This window comes from Aquarana catesbeiana, linkage group LG01, assembly GCF_042186555.1.
Source record: "Aquarana catesbeiana isolate 2022-GZ linkage group LG01, ASM4218655v1, whole genome shotgun sequence".
Lineage (NCBI taxonomy): Eukaryota > Metazoa > Chordata > Amphibia > Anura > Ranidae > Aquarana > Aquarana catesbeiana.
Window position 1 is genome coordinate 290,559,232 of NC_133324.1, and position 18,209 is coordinate 290,577,440.

Consider the following 18,209-nt stretch of genomic DNA (forward strand, 5'->3'; position numbering starts at 1 on the left):
ACCTAATTGCATTCGGGAAGTACTAACTGCTCCACCCCGGTGCTATAGGCGAGCAAGCGTTCCCTCTCGAAACGCTGTCCGGAGCTAGAACTATCCCAATCTAGGCCAGAAGGCCAGGGACCCGACCCTTTGGATCAGACCCAGATGCAGCACCCATCCTCACCAGGAGAACCCTTCCGGACGGCTCGGACTCGGCCCTGCTGACGTCTCGGTGGGTGTCCAGACACCAGCACTGCCGAACCACCCTTCCAGGTCCAGTGACACCATTGAATTTGCATGTGTCCTCCCCACTCTTGGGAGTAACACAGCGCCTCCTCTGGAAACTGATAAGAACAGATACTACACTTGATCTTAGCCAAAAGGCCGAGAAGCGATTTTGTGTGTATTTTTGTGTTATACACGTTTTGCACTGTGTGATGAGTAGGGTTGCAGGTCTTCGGGCCTGCCCTGAAAGTCTTGGGAGGGGGTGGACATGGCCTTCTGGCTTGGTTCACCCCCTCTCTCATGGGGTCTCCCTTCAGGGGAGTCCCACCGGGTACTGGGGGGGGGTCTGTTTCGGAAGTCCCTCCAGAGAAAGGGGTCTGTCTGGTTTCAGATTCGGACAGGTGGACCAAGTGTAAATACCCTTGTCTCCGTCAGGAGCCTAACGCCCCGGGGGATTCAGGGCAAGGCCCTCTGATTTTAGAGGGCTTGTGTACCTGTTGCACTTTTTTGTGTTTCACTCTTTGTGTGTGCGCATTTTTTTGGCACCGGGTGAAGTTGTTGAGTGTGTTTCACACGCCATGGGCTTTCAAAAAAAAAAAGGCACCCAGCCTTGTTACAATGCTCAAATGATTTTTGGGTAATATATAGCATGCGTTTTTGCGTAAGGTCCAGCAGGCGGAGCTCATATCCCCTACGGCGTTGCAACCTGGTGTCCCTGTTAGCTGGAGTAGGGTCAGAGGCATAGGCAGATTCAGCAGAGGTCATGGCTGTCTCCATTTCCACAGTATGTTGTTGGGTATTTTACATAAAATTCCAGTAATGAACATAAAAGTACCCCGCAACGTGGTCTTAAAGGCCTCCCATTCCGTAGGTGTGTTCACTGTACCCGAGTTCTTATTCCAGTATTCAACAATACCCTTCCTACATTCCCCCTGTACTATCTCATCTTCCAACCAGTGAGTTCAGGTGCCACAAACTCGGGCCAGAACCTGGAGGAAGAAGGAGATCCACAGACGGGGGAATGTGTTTCCTGGAGACAAATTATTTGGGGGCGATATTTTTTCAGGACCGAGAATACCAGGGGTCGCTTCTGGGGTGAGTTCAACCCTCTAGTATTCCAGGAAATTATCTTTAGTGGTCGTGCCATAGTAAGTCAAACGGTACATAACTGACATCCTGGGGGCAGATAGCAGAGATATAACATTGCGTGTCATGCCACACAGGATATATAAGAGCACAGGCATATAATAAGTGTAAGGCACTATTCAAGTTGAAGGAAGCACAGATATACATGAAAAAACAAAGTACAAGAACAACCACAAAAAGAAAAAAAGTAGGAAGTCCATTAAAAACAACCCCGTGCCACCCTCCCCGCTCAGCCAGCCCAAACATACCGAGCCTTGGATCCCCGAACCGAAAAACCCCTCAAACGATGTGGAACTGTCCCGTGGCCACGCCACCAACTGGTATGGGGGTAGTGTGGATTCCGATTTGGCTCTCGAACAACATAAAAGGGGTAAAGAAAAAAATGCTTCCAGCATTAAAGGGGTCCAGTTTCAGGATAGTAGACTGTTACAGTTATAAGGGTGTGTAAAGGATAGTATGCATTCTGCATTGTGGGGGACATGACCACAAGGATTATGACGAGGTCCAGTCTGGGAAGGCTTGGTACAGTAGGATACCACTCCTGTAACATCAGGGGGAGGGGCAACCATCACCTTGAGGAGCATATACCACATTTAAAGGCAAAGTGTGCAAACCCGTCACCTGTCTATAGAGGCAAAGGGTAGTGGAGTTGTAATTAGGGAGCATAAGGGATGCTTGTAGGGAGCACTGGCCATCTTCAATCAGTCAGTCCTGCGTCTCTGTAAAACTCCATAACGATTGTTTAACCACGCCATGGCTTCTTTAGGGTTGGTGCAGAAATGAACTTTGGCATCATGGATAACAGGCAGTTTAGCGGGGAAAAGCATAGCGTATAAAAGACCCTCGGTGCGCAGGCGGGCTTTCACTGCCGCAAAGGATATGCATTGTCGTTGGACGTCAGATGAGAAATCATGATAGACTGAGGTGGTATTGCCGTTGTACTTTAGAGGACCTTTCTCTCTGGCAAGGCGTAGAATGGCAACTTTATCCTGGAAGTTAAGGATCCGTGCAATCGTGGGGGTGATCCTGCAGGAGGGGGATGTGGAGGGGCACAGTGCGCACGCTTGATAACCTAGGAGAAAGAAAGAGGGTGTGTCTGTACCAAAAATGTCCCATAGCCAGGAGTATAAGAATATTTCTGGTTGAGAGCCCTCTGCGCATTCAGGAAACCCCACAAAACGGAGATTGTTCCTGCGCGAACAATTTTCCCAAGTCATCAATTTTAGTGCGAGGAGCTGCCATTTCACCTGTGTGATCCCACACAGTGGCAGATAAGGGGTGCACAACATCCTTCAGGGAACTTATACGTTCTTCAGTAGCTCCTGTGTTGCACATCTTTTTTCAATAGGGAGAAGTCCATGCGGATAGATGCTATCTGGGTCGAAAGGGAGGCCTTGCAGTCCAGCATAATAGTAGCCAGTGTAGGTTCAGCAGGGGGGGAATCTAGGGCCTGGCAGTCCTCATTATCTAGGGGGAAGTCCTGGGGCGGCAGGAAGTCTGGCTGGGTATCAAATAGAGCAGGGGTGGATTCAGTCACCAGAGCTGTAGGCCATCTGAGAGGAGGAGGAGGAGGACGGCTGCATCGTGTCAGGCGGCTCTGCCTGTGTCTTGGCACCAGCTTGCCATCTGAAATGGGCGAGTTGTCCCGCCGTGGATGGCCCGTATTTCACCATGGACTTTAGCCTGAAGTGGGCCCACGACTGTGGTGAAGAGTTTGGTACAGGTCTAGAAGAGAAGGGACGCAGGATCACTGTAGGGTGCGGTTCGTGTGCCGGAGTGGTGTCTACACGTCTGCTGGCTCCACCATCAAGCCACGCCCCTTGGCTTTACAGTCTGTTCCTTACTACACATGTGTGAAGTACGCTGTCCTTTGTGAATGACCCAGCGACTGAGGAAGGAGAAGGGGGACCGAGCTTCCATCTGAGTTCGCCAAGACAAAATCACACGGAAGTGGCAGTGGGTACCTGTCAAAACCAGGTACCTGCACCCCCCCCCCCCCAGGGGTCCCAAATGTGACAGAGGAGGCAGACAAGTGGAGCTTCCCCTTTTGGGTGGAGTTCCGCTTTAAGCACGACAGAGGTCAGACTTACTGCGTTTTAGTTTTTCTGGTTAAAACTTTTTGCCCTTCTGAAATAATAGAACACCATTTAGCCATATGCAAAGCAGAACTGAGCTAGGTAAAAAAGTCTAAGCAAATAAGATGTGGGGGTTACTGAGCTTAATTCCTTCAGCACACTGGGATGTGTACCATTTGGAATAGTCACTTTGAGCACTTTTCACACCAACTGTATTGGTCAATGCAGTCTCAGTTGGAGAAGGCAGTTCAAACCAACCTGCAGTGGTGGCGTGCACTGAGGAAAAATTAGGCATGTTGAATCTTATGTGGAAAAAATTCAGGCATTTTAAAAAAACAAAAACAAAAAAAAACATGCAATGTGCCACAAAGCAGCACACACACAATAAAAGACACAGAAATGCCCATCAAAAGCACGTCAGAGCATATTTTAATATTGTAAATCTCAGTCTTCTAGATGCACCATGCTAGTAGATTAACTGGTGTCTAGCTATATTGGCCCAGGACTGCTTCTAACATTTGTTTATGGCTGTGATAGGGATATTTATTGTAGGCTTTTCTGAGACAGTAAATTGATCTCTGTATGCTGTAAAACTGCTTATCGTGCTTTAAAAAAAAAAAAAAAAATTTATAAAGGAAACTAGGTGAAAAAAATGAATAAAATGTTTTAACATGCAAATAGTATATGCAGTAGGTTTTCTTCTTTTTAAATGTAATTGATGGATGTGCTATGTTCTTTGTTAGGTGGAGTGCCAGTCATTTCTGTTGATGGAGATTATTGGAGGCTCACATCGACATGCTGTTCAGGGGTCTTCAAAGAGGATAAATACATTGTGGAAGGAGGTGTGTGATAATGATTTTAGTGACTATTTATTTTTTACTCTCAGATTACATCTTTTGTAAAAATATATCTCTGTTCTCCAGAATACTGGTCTAGTGGAAAAATACCTTGATGCAGTATTTAGCCTTGAGCCCAATCAGAATGTTGCTGGTATTCTCGGTCTTGCTGTACAATTCTGTGTGAAGCAGAACAAGATGGATATTCTCAACAAGTACAGGGTAGGTGTTTAGAAGTGTGAAGCTTTAATGCTTTTTTTTTTTTTTTTTTTTTTTTTTTTTTTATAGATACAGATTGCATGCAACTGAAGTATCCATGTTCTGGTCTTAGTAAATTTTCTTGTTTTTCCAGAGTAACCTTATTGATTTCTATGTGAAGATGGTTCTCATGAGTAAAGTGAAACCTCCTAAATATATATTGGTAAATCCTTTTAGCTCACTATATATTTTATTAAGATTATATGACCGAGAGATTAAACAATTTATATAATGGTTTTACTATGCCTGATTGCAGGAGAGTTGCACACCTCAACTTCAGTATGTTACTCATGATGAATTTAAAGAACAAATTTTGCCTATGCTGCAAAAATCACTTCTTCGTAGCCCTGAAAATGTGATTGAAAGTAAGTATGCCTGGTAATGTATAGAGATACTGGTCTGGACATTTAGAAACTCTGTTTTATAGCAACCTTGTCGCAAAAATAAATTCCCCCAAAAAGACATGCTTGTAAAAGAAAAAAGTATATACATTTTCCACTGCCTGCTCTGTTCAACACTGCTCTATTGCTTAGAATTTGTCCCCTGAAATCTTTCACTTTCAGGAGTGTTGATCCTCTTTAACACCCGCTGCCCTTGCTGGTTACTTCTACTGACCTCCATGTCACAATTGTCATTAGTAGTGACATGGAGGTCGGCAGAATGAACTAGTGAGCACTGTAGGAATGCAGGAGGTGTTTCCCAGTAGATTTCGGGGGACAGCTTCTCAGACATGCAGTTTGAGTATATACTGTGTGTGTGTGTGTGTGTGTGTGTGTGTGTGTGTGTGTGTGTGTATATATATATAATATATAATACATTTTTATTTTTTTTTTTTTTTGGGATTCATCTTGACAGGGTCGCTTTAATGCTTATGCTTTCTTTTTTTCTTTTCAGCTATTTCTTCGCTGTTTGCATTTGTGACCATAGACTTGAGCCAGTATGCCCTAGAGCTTGGAAAAGGGTTGGCCGGTAAGCTTGACTGTTCTTTTGTACTGTTATGTATTTAATGATTATCGGATTTTGCAGTCCTTTTTGCAAATGTATATGACAACATTCTTCTACAGAAGCATCTATTACTTTTTCATACACTTAAATATACTATCATTACAATATTGCTGGTAAATGTGGCTGACGTAATTTTAACTCTAGGGTTAGATTTTTATACTTCTACTTTCACATACTTTAGGACAGTTGAAGTCTAATAACTCCCAGCTGATGGATGGAGCAGTGGTTGCTTTGCAGAACTTGGCACATCAGTGTAGTGACTCCGCTGCGGTGGAGGCCTTGGCAAAACATTTGTTTGCTATCCTGGGAGGTGAGGCAAGAACAAATTTTCCTTTTTCTTTGGCATTTAAAGAAAACTATAAAATTAACCAGCTCTGTATTTCAGGTTCAGAAGGAAAACTCACAGCTGTTGCACAGAAAATTAGTGTTCTTTCAGGTAATGACAACTTTACAGTATGTCATGTCTCCAATATAAGATAACTGTTTGAGTTGCATTGTGCTTGGTTCCTTTAATTTATGCTCACAGATTACACCTCCTATTATTACCACACTGGGGTATAAACCAAATCTATAAGAGGCTGGAAATTAGGTAAAAGTTGTTTTCTTTTATAACCACCCTGGCAGTACAGCGCTGATAAACATATATATTTGTGACCATGAAAAACAAAATCAAACAAAAAAAAAAAACAATATCTCATCAAAGTCCACTGTGTTAAAACCGTCCCAATTTTTTTTTAAAGTATATAGCAATCTTGTGCTTTTCATCGGCTTCTCCATGGTATAATCACCACGTGTTGCACACTCCACCACCACAATCTGCTCACTTGGTGCTTAGACCTATTAAGACTGGGTCGGGATGTGCCTTCTGCTTTAAGGTGATGATATAGCCTAGATGGATTTTATAAACTCGGAGCGATCCAAATACTTCTTTAAAAGCTTCCTACACTTCCACTGCTCCTTTCAAAATCACTTATATTAAATCTGCACAGGTGCTCAAAAAATTAAAGATCATGTTTTCTGTATTGCATAAATATTTGTTAAACTTTAACGAAAAACACACTTACAGGGTACTGTGTACTGGGCCGGTGCACCACAGGTTAATAGCTTTATACTGTCCCCTTAAGGCAGAAATAGCTTAAGCTGCAAGACAAAGGCATATTGAGCCAGTATGCATAGCATACTCGCTCATTAGGTAATACTCACCTGAGATCGAAGCCCTCGCTGCGGTGCCCATACACAGCACCGGCCGGCGACATCACTCCCGGGGGTTACTTCCAGGTATCACGGCTCCGGCGCTGTGATTGGCCAGAGCCGCGATGACGTCACTCCCGCGCATGCCGGTAACAGCACAGTCTAACTGAAGCAATGGCACGTACATGCTGTTGCTTCAGTTTGCTTCAGTGCGCATGTGCCGAAAACATCGGCACATGCAAATACAGGGGATATCTCCTAAACCGTTCAGGTTTAGTAGATATCCTGGGTAGCTACAAGTAAGCCTTGTTATAGGCTTACCTGTAGCAAAAAGTGGTCTGGAAGGGTTTACTGTGTGGATCTTCTGTTTTGCTTCCTGTATGGCGCACTGACATCACCGTCTCCGCCTCTTACGCATTACGCCACTGTCCCTCTGATGTAGAGATGTTACAGTGAAGTATCGCGTATTGAGCAGAGCCGGTGACCTCAGGTGTGTGTGTGGGTGTGTGTACTGTATCTATCTCTCTGCTTGGCCCTTGAAGAAAGTGGTACAGCTACGATCCTCTCAAGCAAAGGATGTAGAACAAATTGTACACAATGGGATGTGGCTTTTGAGGCAAAGTTTAACAGATTTAACTCCTTGTGAGTTTATTGTGCATGAAGTTTGGCTTTAAAGCAAACAAAGTAAATTACTTAGAGGAGCTCCAGGCACTTTTTTTTTATTGTTTATTAAGTCAGCAGCTACAAAAACTATAGCTGCTGACTTTTAATAAACATTCAGGTTTACTCACTAAAGCTGGAGAGTGCAAAATCAGGCTCGCTTCTGCATAGGAACCAAGGTTAGAAGCTGATTGTTTTTTTTTTTTTGCAGAAGTGAGTCTGATTTTGCACTCTCCAGCTTTAGTAAATAAACCCCACACTCACCTGTCCCAAGATCCAGCGATATGGTCACCCGAGCCATCCTTTCTCTCTGTCTTCTCTCTTGGGCGCCGGCTTGTCAACTGTGGGCACTCGGCTGTGACTGCTTGCACATGTGTGAGGATGCTGCTCATTGTGACTGTTTCTACAGTTTTCTGGGACCTGTGACATGTCCCAGATGACTGCAAGGAGGGAGGGGGAGAGGAGAACTTCTGGTCAGATCGCTTAGGTCAGGGGTCTCCAAACTTTCTAAACAAAGGGCCAGTTTACTATCCTTCAAACTTTACAGGGGGGGGGGCGCACTGTTGGCAGTAGGAGCAAAAAATGTCCTGGCATCAGTGGGAGTAAACAATGTTCCATGATTGGTATTAGGGGAAAGAATAGTGCCTCATTATTGGGGGCAATGGGAGTAATAGTGTGCCATCATTGGTGTCAGTGGGAGGAATAGTACGCCATTATTGGCGTTAGTGGGAAGAATAGTGCGCCGTTGTTGGTGTCTGTGGCAGAAACTGTCAGCAACAGTGTCCCTAAAACCAAGCAAAGGGCTGCAACAAGCCTCGGGACCGCAGTTTGGAGACCACTGGCCTAGGTGATCTGAGCAGAGGTGTGAGCGGGTACATGTCAAAGCCAGGTACCCCCCCTCAAAAAAAAAATGCCATTTGGAGAAGAGGAGTGGGGGAGGAGGCCTTAAAGAGGCCTTCTTCTTTAGGGTGGCGCTCCGCTTTATGCTCTGCCTTCACCCCATGCTGCTTACTACTTGAACAAGCTAATAAGAGCATTGAAATACCGGTCACCTAGATTTTTGCAACCAGGATCGACACCCCTCTGGAATATGAGGTGTGGGTAGCGTGATAGGCCCAACCTATCCAAGGCTTTTTAAGAGAGGATTGTAGGTGGCCCGTAACATGAGTTTCAACTAGCGTGATAATGTCAGGACGGCTGTACGTTTTGATCTTATTGTGCAAGCCTCTGACATTCCACGTAAGAAATTTCAGGGAACTCATGGCGGATATAAGGCGTGTATAATAGACCGCAGTTGTACCAGAACCAGCAGAGCAGAAACATAAAACACAGTGACATCCAACATCGATAATGTAAGTATGGCAATAGCATAGTACCTAAGGCATAAACAGGCATTTGGAAATACGTTGGTGTAAAGAAACAAATACCCATAACAGTTTTCCCCCCACCCAGTCCACTGCCACCCCAACTCGGCATGGACATAGTACCCCATAACCAGGTTTCAACTGGGGACATACAATGGGTAGGACCCAATGGAGGCAAGGGACTTAGTTTCAAGGAAGCATAGATACCCATAATGAAAAGAAAAAAAAGGGGAAAAAAACTGTCCGGTAAACGGGGGGTGAGAAAGTTCACGAACATCCTATTGGGGGCGACTTCTCTGAGAAGTGCATGGGGTGTAGGAGCCACAAAGGTACAACTCCATTGTAGCTATGTAGGAGGGGGGCCCCACTTGCCATCAGGACAGTTAGTAAAGTAAAGGAGGAAGTCTCAGCAACGGTCAGTGTACTATCTTCCACTGGTCCTTCTCAAGCATGGGGAGAGCAGGGACCACAAGTCCATGAGATCACCCGAAGGCAGCAGGCCTACTGTGAGGACCAGGGTAGTACGTGGAAGGATTTTCAGTCTCGTCCCCACGCTCCACTGGGGTTATACGCAAACAATACACCCACTGAGAAGCGAAACATTAGGATGAAAATATACAGCATTGCGGGTATAGGGGGGGAGAAGAGGGGGGTGGGGAAGAGAAAAGTACTTACACCTTGTGGACAGCATGTCATGGTCAGGCTGAATGGTCCCTCTGATCGAATGCCAGTTCGGGGTCTTCAAAGAAATGGGTCCGGCCATCACACTCCACGCGAAGCTTTGCAGGGTACAGCATAGCGTATTTGAGGTGTAGAACGCGGAGGCGTTGCTTGACATCTTGGAACCTGGATCGTTGTCGCTGTACCTCATTGGAAAAGTCTGGGAAGATGGCCACATGTGTGTTTGGTATGGGGGATATTTCCCTTTTCTCTAGTTAGACGGAGGATCTTGTCTCGGTCTCTGAAATTTAGGAATTCCGCTATTAGGGTACGTGGTGGGGCTCCTTGGGGGGGAGGACGGGCAGGGTTTCGATGGGCTCTCTCCACCGCGAACATCACCGAGAATGCGTCTCTGCCGAAGTTGAATATCAGGAAGTTTTAGAGAAAGCTCGCCGGGTCGTTGCCCTCAGCAGTCTCGGGAAGGCCAATAAAGCAGAGATTACATCTTCAGAGCCGATTTTCCATATCGTCCTGCTTCGCACTAAGCTGTTGTAGCTGACTGCATACCTCGTCAGTAGTGTGTTGTAAGGGGTGCAGGATATCCTCCACTGTACCAATACGGGTCTCTGTCTCCGAAGCCTTGGAGGTTTTTTTTGGTGGAGACATATTGCAAAGGTGGACAGGAGGGTCCCTGGGTATACCAAGATGGCCGCTGTCTGCTAGGCCGGATCCTCAATGTCTTCCTCCCACCGTGCTTTAGGAGCAACACAGTATGTTCTGCAGGCAGTGGTCAGCCAGCTACAAGGTCCAGCAGCTGTAGAAGGAGAAAGGAGGCTCAGAATAGTCAGGAACACCTGTGGATACTTGCCAGGGCCATTGCAGGGTGTAGCAAAATGGCCGCCGGTCCGGGAGCTAGGCCAGATCCACAGACTGTCCCTCAGGCAGCCACAGGGGAAAGAGGCACAGCTATAGGGGCTCCAGGCCATCCAGTGGCTGTGTGAAGCAGGAGCCGGGCTCTGAGCATCCAGGGAGGGCAGGCAGAGCTGTAAGAGCTGCCGCCGGGTGGAGCAAGATGGCCGCTGCTCCGTGAGTTGAGCCGAATCCTCAGTCTTTCCTGGCAGCTGATGCAGGATGATGAAGAGGGCCTGCAATGGTGGCCCAGAACGGCGCTCTGACAAGCTGGTAGGCTCTATGGATGGGGCTGGACAGAGGGGAGGTCCGCAGGTGTGTAAATGCTGAAAGGTAAGCAGGATTGAGGCAGGATAGTAAGTACAGTAGTGTGGGCAAGTGGAGCTCTCACTACATGTGTCCTACTCCATTGCTCTCCAGGCCACGCCCCGAAGTTTGCAGTTTTTACTTGATTACCCACAACGATCGATTGAAAAAGAATCTCATTATTTTATTTTCTCCTCACCGTATGCTGTAATAAGAAAAATATAGTTGCTCTACTTCTTTTTTTACATGAATTTGAAAATGTACTATATTTTCTACTGTGTGGACTTTATACAGCTAAAGGAGCTTGGTCACAAGCCATTGATTTAAGCAACCATTACAAAAATAACAAACCACATACTAGTTCCTGGGTTAATGGTTCAGGCTGGGTTCACACTATTGCAATTGGATTCCGGTTCTCGACATCTAATTCGCAATAGCAGGAGATTTTGACCGTCTCTCTATGGAGCTGGTTCACATATATCCACTGCGGCTCCGATGCTAATTTGCACACAAGCCCTGTGCTTCTTTTTGGTCCGTTTCAGGTCCGAATTCAGGCTGAAATCGGACCTGAAACGGTGAACGGGGGCGCACCGGACTCCTACTGTGAGCCGCATGCAAAGATAGTGTGAACCCAGCCTTAATGAATATATTATTAATCCTCCAGAAGTAGTTTGTGGCACATAAGTGCGGGAATTGATTTTTTTTATTTAAGCTTTTTCACAGGCCTTTTGCAAAATGACAAATGCTTTAAATCTAGCCAGTAAGGCAAGATCAAGGATTACTTTGTAGATTTATGTTGACTTTCATGTCTATAAACAGAGAAGTGTATTGAATTATTTTCTCCACTCTGTTTTAAGGGATTGGCAGTCTAAGTCATCATGGAATTTCTGGACCCTCAAGCCAAGAATTAAGCAAGACTGTGTCTGAGTTGTTCATCCCATTTCTTCAGCAGGAAGGTGAGAACACTCATTATTGTTTAACAGTATGTAAACATAGTTACTATTGTTGTATCAGAGAAAGGAATACCCTCCTTGTTAAAGGACTATTGGAAGTGGCAGTACAAACAAGTAAGCTTCAAACTGATATGGAAAAGTATTTACAAATCTTTATTACATCAAACATATTTAATAAAAACATTGTGGCTAGAAACAGAGTACAATGATCACAGTCTGAGTGTATGCACATTTTTTTATTGTTTTAGCCAGTGATCTGAATGGGGGAAAAAAACTCCCGCATACACATAAGTGATATTAATACAGGAATCTCCCCGCTGCAGCGGCTGATCAAATGCTGGTTTTCCAGCAAGAATGTTTAACAGAGCCTGGTCTAACAATTGGCTTCTGTTGAACAAAGAGCTACACATGGATCAAAATTTGGCCGGTTCAGCACGATACGTGTATACCCAGCTTAAGTCTATATCCCAATACAGCATATTTGTCAGGATGTTGAGCTATTGCCATGGACACTTGTGGCTAATTTGCTTTTTAGCAATCATAGCTTCAGTGAAGATGCCAAAAGCCAGACACATTGACTCCATGCTAATGATAACTGTCATTTATTAATGTTAACATGATAGCGTTTCCTAACCAAGATTCCTTTAAAGTTTACTATGGTTACAATCTGCAATGAGCAGTTAATGCTGACACTAATAATTCTTTGAGCTGTCTGCAAGAGGACATTTTACCCACTGACTAATAGTGTAAGGAGTGTTTTTCTCATAGACATGCACTATATAAGAAGATATTCCTACTGATCAATAATGTATGAAGCATTCTTTCTATTGACCTCCAATGTAAGGAGCATTTTTTTTACACTGGCCACCAGAGTGAGGGGAGACTGACTACTGACTACTAGTGTAAGGGTTTCCTTCTCCCATTTTCCACTAGTTTAAGGGATGACTTTCCCCCAATGACCATCAGTGTAGGAGGGCCCTTCTCCTGACCACTGGTATAAAGGGGCCCTTCTCACACTGACCACCAATGTAAGTAAAGACTTTTCCACAGGCTATCTTTATGAGGGGCATTTCACTGCAGATCAATGATGTGAGGGAAACTTTGTTTCCTTTTTGCCAGTATTATTAGTTTTCATTTTGTTATTACCACAGATAAATTTATTGTATAGCACAGCCCTGGGTGTCAAATACGCAAATTATGCCATATTTCTTATTATTTACTATATTCTTATTAGTACAGTTTACTGTTCATACTGTTGTACCTCGATTTGTCGAAACAATTGAGGGGATGCCATTGAGCTTTGTTGCCTAAAAAGACAGTGTCAGTTTGCTCAGGCAGCCTGCAGGATAAGGCAACAGTGTTTCTGCAAAGGGGCCTCCCGACCACCTTATACTCACCTTTCCTGTACTCCCTCATTGCGTCTTATGTGTTGGCACTGAAATCACCGGTGTCGGCAATTGGGGAGAGTCACTCCCTCTGTCAACTAATAGTGTGCAGCTCTGACAGTTGCCTGCTATGTCTGATCACTGTCACAGAGAAGTTGGTCACATGGTCACATGTTCCTCCATACCTAGAAGCATCAGGTGGTGTCCCTGGCTGCGAAGCAGCAAGGAAGCACAGGCAAGGTGAATAAAAATGTATATAAAAACACAGTGCTCCAACCCCTTACTAATAGAGAGAGATATATATATATATATATATATATATATATATATATATATATCTATCTCTATCTGAGAGAGATAGAGATAGATAGATATATATATATATCTATCTATCTATATATCTCTATCACCCTCTGTGCAAATATGTTTTTACATATACAGTGGGGACAGAAAGTATTCAGACCCCCTTAAATTGTTCTCTCTGTTATATTGCAGCCATTTGCTAAAATCATTTCCTCATTAATGTGCACACAGCACCCCATATTGACAGAAAAACACAGAATTGTTGACATTTTTGCAGATTTATTAAAAAAGAAAAACTGAAATATCACATGGTCCTAAGTATTCATACCCTTTGTTGTCACACTCATATATTTAGCTCAGGTGCTGTCCATTTCTTCTGATCATCCTTGAGATGGTTCTACACCTTCATTTGTGTCCGGCTTTGTGTCATTTGTGTCCGGCTTTGTTTGATTATACTGATTGGACTTGATTAGGAAAGCCTCACACCTGTCTATATAAGGCTGGATTCACACCTATGCATTTTTAGTGCTTTTTGCATTTTGCAGATTTGCACTACAGTCCATATAACATGGTTTCCTATGGAACACGTTCTGTAGTGCAAATCTGCAAAATGCAAAAAGCACTAAAAATGCATAGGTGTGAATCCAGCCTAAGACCCTACAGCTCACAGTGCATGTCAGAGCAAATGAGAATCATGAGGTCAAAGGAACTGCCCGAAGAGCTCAGACAGAATTGTGGCAAGGCACAGATCTGGCCAAGGTTACAAAAAAAATTCTGCTGCAGTTAAGGTTCCTAAGAGCACAGTGGCCTCCATTATCCTTAAATGGAAGACGTTTGGGATGACCAGAACCCTTCCTAGAGCTGGCCGTCCGGCCAAACTGAGCTATCGGGGGAGAAGAGCCTTGGTGAGAGGGGTAAAGAAGAACCCAAAGATCACTGTGGCTGAGCTCGGGAGATGGGAGAAAGTTGTAGAAAGTCAACCATCACTGCAGCCCTCCACCAGTCGGGGCTTTATGGCAGAGTGGCCCGACGGTAGCCTCTCGTCAGTGCAAGACACATAAAGGCCCACATGGAATTTGCTAAAAAACACCTGAAGGACTCCAAGATGGTGAGAAATAAGATTCTCTGGTCTGATCAGACCAAGATAGAACTTTTTGGCCTTAATTCTAAGCGGTATGTGTGGAGATAACCAGGCACTGCTCATCACCTGTCCAATACAATCCCAACAGTGAAGCATGGTGGTGGCAACATCATGCTGTGGGGGTGTTTTTCAGCTGCAGGGATAGGACGACTGGTTGCAATCGAGGAAAGATGAATGCGGCCAAGTACAGGGATGTCCTGGAAGAAAACCTTCTCCAGAGTGCTCAGGTCATCAGACTGGGCCGAAGGTTTACCTTCCAACAAGACAATGACTCTAAGCACACAGCCAAAATAACGAAGGAGTGGCTTCACAACAACTCCATGACTGTTCTTGATTGACCCAGCCAGAGCCCTGACTTAAACCCAATTGAGCATCTCTGGAGAGACCTAAAAATGGCTGTCCACCAGCGTTTACCATCCAACCTGACACAACGGGAGAGGATCTGCAGGGAGGAATTGCAGAGGATCCCCAAATTCAGGTGTGAAAAACTTGCTTCTTTCCCAAAAAGACTCATGGCTGTATTAGATCAGAAGGGTGTTTATACTAAATACTGAGCAAAGGGTCTGAATACTTAGGACCATGTGATATTTCAGTTTTTCTTTTTTAACCACTTGACAACTGGGCACTTAAACCCCCCTCCTGCCCAGACCAATTTTCAGCTTTCAGCGCTCTCACACTTATAATGACTATTGATCACTCATGTAATACTGTACCCAAATGAATTTTTTGTCCTTTTTTTCATACAAATAGAGCTTTCTTTTGGTGGTATTTGATCACCTCTGGGTTTTTTATTTTTTGCATTATAAATGAAAAAAGACCGAAAATTTTGAAAAAAAAACAAATTTTTCTTTCTTTCTGTGATACAATTTTGCAAATTAATTTTTCTTCATAAACCTTGGCCACAATTTATACTGCTACATATCTTTGGTAAAAGTAACCCACATTAGTGGATATTATTTGGTCTTTGTGAAAGTTATAGAGTCTACAAGCTGTGGTGCAAATCATAAAAAATTGATCACACCTGATGTACTGACGGCCTATCTCATGGCACTGATGACACGTGACACTGATGACAGATGGCACTAATACGTGGCACTGATGACAGATGGCACTAATACGTGGCACTGATGACAGATGGCACTAATACGTGGCACTGATGACAGATGGCACGAATACGTGGCACTGATGACAGATGGCATGAATACGTGGCACTGGTGACACATGGCACTGACAGGTGACACTAACAGATGGCACGTGACACTGATATGTGGCACTGATGACAGATGACACTAATATGTGGCACTGATGACAGATGGCACTTATACGTGGCAGTGGGGACAGATGACAGTGGGGACAGATGGCACTGAGGTACTGTGTTCACTTTTTTTTTCCTTTTTTTTTTTTTTTTTTTTCTGACACTCACGCTGCAGCCCTTAGCTCTCCCTCATCACACGCTGTCTCTGTGTGAGGAGGGAGAGCCGGCGATGAGAGATGATCTCATATGTTTACATTTGAGATCATCTCTCATTGGAAGCTCCGATCGCGCTGCAAATGGCTGCAATATAACAAAGAGTGAAAAATTTAAGGGGTTCTGAATACTTTCCGTCCCCACTGTATATTGTGCAAAAAAAAAAATGTAATCCTCATATAAGCATAAAAATGTTTTAGTGCCTATTTAATATACAAATTATCTTCTAATAATAAAATCACAATAAATAAAACTCATTTAACAATATAACTTTATGCAAATTATCTGTGTACGTGCATTTGCATGAGGGGTGATTACATATATGAAGTTTGGGATTTGAGCATGATTTTGTTTGTATATTATTTATTTGTTCTTTTTTTTTTTTTTTTTTTTTTTTTTTGGATATTGTACAGCAGCTATAAGATTAGGGTGGTAGCGCAGGATTTTTTGGGTGTTTACAAGGTGAAGAGAAATGGCTTGGGGGGGGAGTGGCCTTTTAAGAGAACTGTCACTTTTGCCCTGCATGTAAACACTGCTTTGTCATAAAGTCTTTCTCTGCCCCTAACTGCCAGAAAACCGAGAGAGAGGCAGCTAATATGTGCCCAGCAATTGTAGGGGGGAAAAAAAGGGCTTGTGACCTGTCCCAAGGTAACAAAGTTTTAGTCCTAAAGTTTACAGGGGCATTCTTCAAAATAATGACAGAACTTTATTCCTTAAGACGCCTTTCACACTGAGGCAGTTTTCGGGCATTTTAGCGCTAGAAAAAGCTCCTGAAAACTGCCTCCCATTCTCTGAAATGGGTGCTTTCACATCCGGGTGGTGCGCTTACAGGCCGTTCGAAAAAGTCCTACAAGCATCATCTTTTGGGGCGGTTTGGGAGCGCTGTATTTAGTGCTCCCAAAACGCTCCTGCCCATTGGAATGAATGGGCGGCGCTTCGGAAGCGCCGCAACAGAGGAGTTTTTAACCCCTCCTTTGGGGTTGAATGCGCTCCGCTAGTGGTCGAAAAGCGCTGCTTAAACATCTCTAAAGTGCTGCTAAAACGAGTGGCACTTTAGTGTTAACGCAGCCCCGGCCCCAGTGTGAAAGGGGTCTAAAGGGGAAACTAACATACTGCTGATGAGTGATTGAGTCAGTGGGCTTTACATTCATCAATGAGACAAACTGAGAGCTGAAAAAATATGAAAAGGAGCCAAATCTTTACGTGCTGACTCAAACAGAAAGCAAAATATTAAAATACCGTATTTCATATTCAACTGCCTAAAATGTTTTAAAAAGATCATTTTTTTTTTTTGTCATGACCAAAATAAATCGTGTTCAAAACCACTTTATATTGCTCGTAAGATTTGTTTCTAAATGTTCCATGGATTCACAGTGCTTTCACATAGTGTACTGTGGATTGTATTGATATATTTGCCTTCCTTTTTAATTTTAGTTCATGAAGGAACTCTTGTTCATGCTGTGGCTGTGCTTACTCAATGGTGTCAAAAGTTCACTACAGAAGTCCCCAAGAAGCTAATAGAATGGTTTCAGAAAGCTGCTTCTCTGAAGACCAGCACTTCAGGTGTTAGGCATTCATATTTCCAGTGTATGTTGGTGTCATTTAGAGGTGAGTTTTTTTTTTTTTTTTTCTTTTTTTTTAACTGTATAATATTTCTAACTATCTTTTCATTGGGATTGAGGCCTGGTCATGACCATTAACTAGATAATGTGTCAAATTTTACCCATAAAATACACCTGTCATCACAGAAATATAAAGGATCCTTTTCAGACCTGTTCTGAGAATTCTGGCTGCCTTGTTGATGCTTTCACATTTTCTGGGTCACTGATTTGAAACAAGTACAAAGATATCCTCTCGCATTACTAACTTACTAACTGACATCTCAGCATGAATGTCGCACCACTTCCTTAAACTAAATCTCTGTAAAACTGAGCTATTAATATTCCCCCTGCACGGCCCCCCCTCCATGACTTTTCCATCAAAATCAACAATGCAACTATCAGTCCCTATCCTCACGCCAGGGTACTAGGTGTAATCCTAGACTCTGACTTGTCATTTCAGCCCCAAGTCCAATCGTTGTCAAAAGTTTGTAGAATTCACTTCCGTAACATCTCTAAAATTCGCCCCCTTATTAACAAATGAAACCATAAAGCTCCTCATTCACTCCCTTGTTATCTCTCGCCCTTCTCATTGGCCTGCCTCTCCATAGGCTATTCCCTCTTCAGTCTATCATGAATGCTGCTGCCAGACTTATCCACCTTACCAACTGCTCGGTGTCTGCCAACCCTCTTCTCCAATCCCTACACTGGCTCTTAATCACCCAGCGAATTAAATTCAAAATACTA

General features: G+C 43.9%; 1 protein-coding gene and 1 pseudogene across 1 annotated transcript in view; one reads left to right on the forward strand and one right to left on the reverse strand.

Annotated features, from left to right (window-relative positions):
* The window catches only part of GCN1 (GCN1 activator of EIF2AK4), a 97,231-nt gene that overhangs the window by 19,088 nt on the left and 59,934 nt on the right, over window positions 1-18,209 (forward strand). The window contains exons 6-14 of the mRNA XM_073629318.1: window positions 4,169-4,267; window positions 4,349-4,483; window positions 4,614-4,682; window positions 4,776-4,884; window positions 5,414-5,488; window positions 5,706-5,834; window positions 5,910-5,960; window positions 11,472-11,570; window positions 17,299-17,472. Coding sequence (XP_073485419.1) covers window positions 4,169-4,267; window positions 4,349-4,483; window positions 4,614-4,682; window positions 4,776-4,884; window positions 5,414-5,488; window positions 5,706-5,834; window positions 5,910-5,960; window positions 11,472-11,570; window positions 17,299-17,472 — 940 coding nt within the window. The remainder of the gene's footprint in view (window positions 1-4,168; window positions 4,268-4,348; window positions 4,484-4,613; window positions 4,683-4,775; window positions 4,885-5,413; window positions 5,489-5,705; window positions 5,835-5,909; window positions 5,961-11,471; window positions 11,571-17,298; window positions 17,473-18,209) is intronic.
* On the reverse strand, window positions 266-375 carry LOC141124322 (U2 spliceosomal RNA; annotated as a pseudogene).